General features: G+C 33.8%; 1 protein-coding gene across 1 annotated transcript; it reads left to right on the forward strand.

The window, feature by feature from the left end:
• Nucleotides 1-1,834: 1,834 nt before the first annotated feature.
• LOC110624099 lies at nt 1,835-7,056 on the forward strand. The gene is made up of 3 exons (XM_021769184.2): nt 1,835-3,568; nt 5,986-6,528; nt 6,751-7,056. Exons 1-3 carry the CDS (start codon nt 2,735-2,737, stop codon nt 6,859-6,861), a joined length of 1,488 nt encoding a protein of 495 aa, XP_021624876.1. The 5' UTR covers nt 1,835-2,734; the 3' UTR covers nt 6,862-7,056.
• The last annotated feature ends 1,330 nt before the right edge of the window (nt 7,057-8,386 follow it).

The raw sequence follows: 8,386 nt of genomic DNA on the forward strand, positions 1-8,386 counted from the left end.
AAAGAACAAGCTCACAAGTACAAACTCGATTACAATCAACAATGTCAAAGAAAAACAATCTTCGCGCTTTTTTTCTCTTCGTGCACTTTTTCATCCCAAAATAGATAAACATTTGTTTTTTAAATAATAGACTTGACAATCTTGGCAATCAAAAGATCAGAATGCATTCTGTTTGTTTAATGAAGCCGTATAAACACTTGCATTCCTCTTCTCTTAATACTCTCCCTTTTTGTCCAAAAGTTTCGAACACTTTTAAAAAATTTAAGTGTCAATCCTTTAATTATTATTAGAGTTTTTAGCAGAAGAGTCGACAATCTTACCCTAATGAGGATTGGCGAGGACTTTTGTTTTGTATTTTTCTCATATCAAAGAAGCACGGTAAAGGAAGATTTATGATTTATTTGGCATTGCAGTTAAAACTGTTAATGTGAAAGTAATTTTTTAAATATATTAATTAAAAAATATTAATAATTATTTTTAAATTATTTTTAACATAATTTAATTATAAAAACATCAAAATAATAAAACAATTGCTTACAAACAGCTTTCATCGTGGATCTAAAAATTGGTATTTTTCCAAAAAGAAAAAAACAGAAGGTATTTTTGTGGTTCTAATCTCAGACTCCAAGAGGATCAAAGTTCCCTAATTTAGTACAAAACAAGAAACATATTTGCCGGCATTGGCTTGATTAAAAGACTTTGTTGAGCCATTTAGCTAAGAATCATCAACCATAGTTATTCAGTTTTGATTTTGATTTTATTAAAAAAATTTTAATTAAAATCGAACTGATTCGATATAATAAAAATTTTTAAAATTAAAATTGAATTGAAATTTTTTAAAATTAAAATTGAATTAAAATTTCAATTAAATCAATTGGGTGATTATTTTGATTTGAATGGAAAGCTACTCACTCCTAATAATAAGAAATTTCAAAAGTGATTAAGTTTGATTTTTCACTATTTCCAAATACTTATGACAAAAAATTATCGTTTGATATTTATTTAGAGCCAAGTATTCTAGGCATTTTTTATGGGCTTTTTGTTATTTAATCTCAATTATTAGGTACTTGTATTTGTCCTCAAGTCTTTGTATATGAATAAGATTTTATTAGTTTAAGATTTTTTATTTTTTTTCTAATAAATTTTATTGAAAAAATAATTTAATCGTAAATAATAATAAATTCTATACCATTTTTTATTAATCAAAAGAAACACTGTATATACACACTATAAATATAAATTTTAATTTTACATATCCTTATTATCTCTCCTTTCTATTTATATATCTTTGAAGGAGAAATTTTGTAGAGCTCTACTAGCAAACTATATATGGTAGGAGTAAGCATTCGGTCGGTTTGATTTAAAATTAAATTGAACTGAATAAATTGAAAATTAAAATTTTGATAATTATAAAAATTAAATCAATTTTGATTAGAAATCGAATCGAATTAAACTAATCTAATTCGGTTTGATTTAATTTGATTTGATCGGTTTAAATTTTTAATAAATTTTTTATTTTTTACATTTTATTTTTATTATTTTAAAATTTAATTAAAATATTTTAATTTTAATATTATCTAATCCCTCCGTATATATTATTATTAATCGGTTCGATTTAATTTTTTTATTTTTTTAATTAAAATTAAATTAAATCGAAATAATAAAAAAATTTTAAATTAAAAATTAAATTAAATTAAAATAAATAAAAAATTAAATTGAATTTTTAAATTAATTTAATTTGATAAAATTTTTTGATGAAAATTAATCTCATTAAAATTTCAGAAGTCAATATAAGTACGTTGCAGCATGGCATTAAGCCAGTCTTGCGAATGGTTCAACGTCCACCATGTCCATTCCACTTAATCTGGTTTCCTCACCATTGGTAATTTATAACCATACTCTCTAAAACACCTAGAATACCAAATCTTTTGAGATTCGCATTTAAAAATCACATGAAATTCGCATTATTGGTATAACAGACGACTTAGATCAGATCCTCTAGGAATTTCCCAAAATCTTTTTCATCACAATAATTCTCACTCTCTGTTTGCTGTCTCTTCATCATTTGTACGTACCATACTCTCTCTTTTTCTTTTCAACCGAAAAAGCTGATCAGAACTTCCACGAATGCACAAAGTTAAAAGTGAGCTTCTTCTTCACATACAGGAGAGAAGAACCCACCAAATTAAACCGTATCACCCAGAAATTTCCCACCCACTGAAGCCCACTCTTGGGTTTTCCTAGCATGTGTGGGCAGCTTCACCAATTCAAATTCACCTGCCAGTTCGATTTTATGGGTTGATCATTTCCATTTAGGGCTTTGAGGATTTTGGTCTCAAATGAAAGAGTGCTAATTTTGTGCAATCATGGGTAGTTCATAAATTGGAGCTTTCGAGATATTTCTTTTTTCCTCCCTTTGGGTTCATCAACATCATCGTCGGAGCTTTGAGCTTTATCTCTATACTTAAATGAACGCTTTTCCGGCTGACATTGTTAGTTTCAGAAATTAGCATCCCAGAGGGTTTCTGGTTTTCACAGACTTTCGAAGATGCTTAGGAGCCCCTAGTAGTCTTCCCGGCCTTCCCACGTTCATAGATTATAATCTTTCAGGCGTTCTGTAACATTTTTTTTTTCTTGATCAGAGTGTATACGAAAAGTTTATCCGGTGATCGGAAGCTGTTTTATTAATTCATAACTCCACAAGGAGCTCTCTTATTTTCCACAAGATAGGGAAATGAGTCGGACTCGTTGGCAACCCATTCGCGATCTGGTAAAAAAGCTCAAATTAATCTCTCTCCCCGATAAACCGTGCGAGATTTTCCCAATTCTCGCGAGAATTTTCATCCTCTTCTGTCTCGTATCCTCAATCTCGATCGTCCTCTACGCCGCCTTCTTCCCCCAAAACCACCCGTTCAGTTTCCCAGCTCCAAACCGGACCGCACCAGAACCCAAACCCGAACTCGATTCCGTACCCACTAACATCTCCCACATCCTCTTCGGTATTGGCGGATCAGCAGCGACATGGAACAGTCGCAGCCGATATAGCTGTCTCTGGTGGGACGCAAAAAGAACTAGAGGTTTCGTCTGGCTGGACAAAATTCCCAAAGGCAAAAACAAAATCCTCATATCGGCACCCCCGCATCGGCTTTCCTCTCGGGAATGGACTCGGTTCAAATTCTCGAGCTCCAGATCGGCGGTGAGGATAGCGAGGATTATAAGCGATAGCTTTAAATTGAAGTTGCCTGGCGTGAGGTGGTTCGTGATGGGAGACGATGATACAGTGTATTTCACAGAGAACTTAGTTTCAGTGTTAACGAAATATGATCACAATCGGATGTGGTACATTGGAGGGAATTCTGAGAGCGTGGAGCAAGATTTGATACACACGTATGATATGGCTTTTGGCGGTGGAGGATTCGCGATCAGCTATCCGTTGGCGGAGAAATTGGTCGCCATATTGGACGGTTGTCTGGATAGGTACTTTTATTTCTACGGCTCTGATCAGAGGATATGGGCGTGTATCAGTGAGATCGGTGTGCCACTTACCAGAGAACTAGGATTCCACCAGGTACGTTTTTGTTTGGGTTAGTTAGTGATTTTCTGCCATACGTGGCACTAGGAGAAGGGTCGCTTGGGTTGAGGCGCTTGAGTCAAAAGATTTCTGCGTCTCACTTGACCGTGTTTGACGGTTTTCTGGGCTTTTTGCCACGTATATAGTCCATCATATAAAATGCAGGTAATGATTATTTTACTATAATTAATTAAAATTACTATTTAGTCCTTTTACCATTACAAAATTAACCAATTAGGTCTTGTATTTTTAAAAATGGCCAAAAGGCCAAATTTACATTAACTATATAGTGATCAAATACACCAAATTTCAATTTCAGTTCACATTTGCCCTTGCATTTTCATTAAAGAGTCAAATACAGCTGTCATTTGTCATAAATTTAAAGTATGAGCTATAATTTATTTAGTATCTTTGACGTTATTTGGTTTGTTACCGATAGTTTAAGATTAAATTTGGATTGAAAAATAAAATTTGATATTTTTATACATGCAACTAGGTGATACATGCAACTAGGCACTGAATAAAAATCTTCCTCGTAGTTCTATAAGATTTTCAAATTTTATGTTTCACACAATATTTATATTGAAATTTATATAAAGTTAATTAAAAATACACACCGACCATATGATTTTAATCTATACAAGCTTTCAATTTTTCACAGTTTAATAAATAGTTTTTCATTTGATTAATGATACATAGCACTTGTTATCAATTTATCTGCATAGATACCCACTTGAAACTCTACATTTCACCAAGATTCATTGAACTAAAGCTGATTATCTTTGTTGGAAATGTTCCTGTAATTGATATGAAGTGGGAGTCTTATTTTCATTGTGATAAATTTGACATGATTCAAGAGTGAATTTTAATTCAAATCTTTTTCTTGTAATTTTTCAGCCGCTTCTTTACATTCTTGCATTTGCAGTCATCCTTGTTCAATGAAAACTGCCTACGACATTAATTTCTGCTTCATATATCCCCACATTGATAGAGTTTCTTGCATTTACATAAAAATCAACTATGAAATTTGGTTGCCTAATCTGGTTTGATCTAGTGGCTAAAGGCATATTACTCACCTGGGAGACCCATGTTTGAGTCCCTACACCTTCAATCCCTTAAAAAAAAAATATGAAATCTACTCGCATATATCAGATAAATATTGGAAGAGCAATGCAAGTGACACACTGAATAGTTTCTGTTTTCTTTTCATCTTTAGAATACGATACCGTGCATCTCTTTTTTGAAAAAGGACAGGTGAGGTACCTGCACAGACGTTTTTTATAACCTTGTATCTTGTCCTTGGCACACAGAAAATTTTAAAATCTGCTCTGCTCTTTTTCTTATTGCTTTGCCCATATACTTCCAATAGAGGGAGGTTCCTTTACTGTTTGACAGCTAAAGTAAAGTTTCTTTTGAGTGCTACACCCACCTCTTATATTCTTTTGCATCTATGGTAGCCACATTGATCTTGGACCACTGTTTTTTTCATTTATACTAAGGAAAAAGATTTTTAAGAAAACATTAACTTTTTTCTTCGAGATTTCATCACATGCTTGTGTCCCGGCATCCATACATTGGCATACCGTCTTTGTACACTTTTATATTGTTTTTATTTTTACCATCTTTATACCCAATTCTTTATATTTAAAATTAATAATCATCAGAGAAGTCATTAGACATTCAAATCTTGGTAAAATGATTACCTTTTGGAAGTCAAGGAATCTCATACTTTACTTAAGGGCTATAAGCTTGAGTATGAGTTCGAGGTTTTCTTTGTTGCTTTAAGAACTTGTTTTGTTCAAATAACCTTATTTCATGGCACATATAATTTTCAGAAAGTACACTTTTAGGGAATTACTTGCTGAAAAGTATGATATTAATGTGTTTGGTACAAAACAAGTCTACAAAAGGTAGAATTATTTTTAAGTTGCAAAAGACAATAATGTCCATAATATAATTTTAAGTGTAATAAATTTAAGGATAAATTGGTAAATCCCATGGAACTTAACTAGAAAAGTGCAACTTACCAAGTCTCACGTAGGTAAGTTACTTTCCTTACCATCCTAGGAAGTTAACTTAAAAATATAAATCAAACAAGATTTTTGCATTTTATGAGAAGTGTGACTTCTTTGGTTTACTTACTCCTAACTAAACTAGACCTAAGTTTAAGTTTATGCACTTTCAACATCCTTTGGAGATATCATATAACTTCTTAGGAAATGGTTGAAAAAACAAAGCATTCAACTCCTAATGTTCTTCTATTTTTGTTATATTGTTAGGATTAGATTTAGTGTTCAAATACATCAATGAGTGAAACAATAATATGACTAATTTAAGCACACTCGTTAAATTAATGTTGCTAAATTTTCTGAAAGTGCTTTAACTATTTTCACCTGGTGTTTTAAATCTTACAGTTTGATATTAGAGGGAATGCATATGGTCTTATGGCAGCACACCCTGTAGCCCCACTGGTATCCCTCCACCACCTTGATTATGTAGATTCATTGTTCCCATACAAGAACCAAACGGACTCCCTCAAGTCTCTTAACGGTGCATACCAGTTAGACCCACCCCGTATCCTTCAACAAACATTCTGCTATGACTACAAGCGCAAATGGTCGATATCAGTAGCATGGGGCTTCACTGTTCAGCTGTACCCCTTGCTATTGCCAGCGAAGGACCTGCAAACTCCATTGCAGACATTCAAAACATGGAGGGGTTCGAGGGATGGACCATTCACATTCAATACCCAACCCATGAAATCCAACCCATGTGAACTTCCTGTTGTTTTTATGCTGGAGCAGGCGGAGGAAGTGGGCCAAAGGGGGTCCCTGACTAGTTACCAGATGAATGAGCCTACACCGGAGAAGTGTAACAGAACAGATTATGCAGAAGCAATGTCATTGCAGAGAATTGTGGTATCAGCTCTGAAATTAGACCCACAATACTGGACTAAGGTCAGTTTCCACACTTTCCTGTATCTCTAAATTTTAGTGCCACACATTTTTTATCAAGCACACATGTTTATCATTATAGTTGATCATGGGGATGCATGAGAGTCTACATATCGGTACTACTAGTATAGATGATATTTAGCTTAGAACATTTCGCTTGAAATTTTCATTAGCATCTTTGACTTCATATGCTAATAGTGCAGATAAATTCTGATATGATTGTAGGATTACGAAAGGCGGAGACAGTGCTGTGATGTTAGAGGCATAAAGAAGAGCAATATGGAGATTAGGATTAGAAAGTGCAGGCCTTGGGAGACTATTACCATTGCGGGGTAGATCAGCTCTTTAACATCTTACTGTATATAGTCATATTTACAATAATCACATAGGAAAGAGATGAAAGTGAGAACAGAATGAATGCTTTTTTTACTTGTTTTTGATGAGGAAATTGCGTACTTTTATAGAGTATGATTCCCTATCATGTGCTTTTTCAAATTAATACAGCCACCCACTCCCTCTTGTTTATTTTGTTATGACTTGTGACTCATAAAAGCCTACGCCTCCACCGCACAAAATAAAGTGGTAACGTGCAAGCACCATCCAAGAAGGAAGTGCAAGATTTTTCCACGCCACCAAAGAGAAACTATGATTTAGAGAGCACCCATGTTAGTAAAAGTGGCCATCAAGATAGTTATTAAATCGTTAGCACCGCATAAAAACATTCCTCCTAGCTAAAAGCCATTTTGATGTGGAAATGTGTGAAAAGCTTTATTGTGGATGGTTGTAGCTTGTAGTTGATTCATTCACCCAAGTTGAGGCAGAAAGGGGTGAATTCAAGCTTTAAAACACTTTAAAAACGTAATTGAATATCTCAAGTTGTCAACCATCCAAAAGGAAGACAAATGATTAATTGTACTGGCTATTAGGTAAATAGGAGATCAAAGCCATGGTTTTGATAACAGTTCAAGTCTGTCTTCGAGCCCTGTGTGTCTCTATCTCTTAGGGAAAAAAAAAAAGGGAGATCGAAAAAGTGAAAAAATAGTGCTTTTTTCAATTGATTTGTTTTGATAGAAATAGCTGAATTAGCATATTTTGGTGAGATGGAGTTTGAAATTGGGAAGACTGTGACTATGCCAGAGTTTGCTAAGTGCGCCACTAACAATTTCAGGGGTTTGTCAAACTCAACTCCGAGTGGATCATTTTACTCGTTGAATCGTTATTCAAACACTAGAGGTTGTGGTAGTGCTGTGTGATTCAATCCTCTTCTTGGCATATCTATCTTATGCCAGAAAATATAGCAGAATCAATTTTTGGTATGGTTAACATGGAAAATCTTGTAGGGGGGAGGAAAAACTAAATGTAAATGAACATTTATTTTCCTTTTCTTATTTGGGTATTAGGGATGAAAATAATGGAAGAAATAAAACTTTTCTATGATAAATTATCTATCATGTCATTTATATTTATAAATAAAACAAATAGATTCTGGTTCTCTCTTTTGTATTCTGGTTCTAGGCTTCAAAGTGCCTTCCTTCTGGCATACATTAGCCTTGGATCGTGAGTTCCCCACCCTGCCTTGAGGGTTAGTCGTAAATACTTGGGTTTCCTTTTGATTTTCACTTACAGGCAGTTCTTCATGAAGAGCTTTATTTTCGTCCTACATGTCTTAGTTCTAGCGGGCAACAATTATGAAAAGTAGATTATGGGTTGTTTGGTGGAACCTACTTCTGGTTCCAATGCCTTCCTTGTGGCTAGGGATAGCAACAGTATTAGTCTGTCCCATTCGATTCTACCGAATCCTAATAGAACGAGTTTAACCTATAATAATCGAATTTGTGATGAATTCATAATTATTTTTAAT

This window comes from Manihot esculenta, chromosome 10 (genome assembly GCF_001659605.2).
Source record: "Manihot esculenta cultivar AM560-2 chromosome 10, M.esculenta_v8, whole genome shotgun sequence".
Taxonomy (NCBI): domain Eukaryota; kingdom Viridiplantae; phylum Streptophyta; class Magnoliopsida; order Malpighiales; family Euphorbiaceae; genus Manihot; species Manihot esculenta.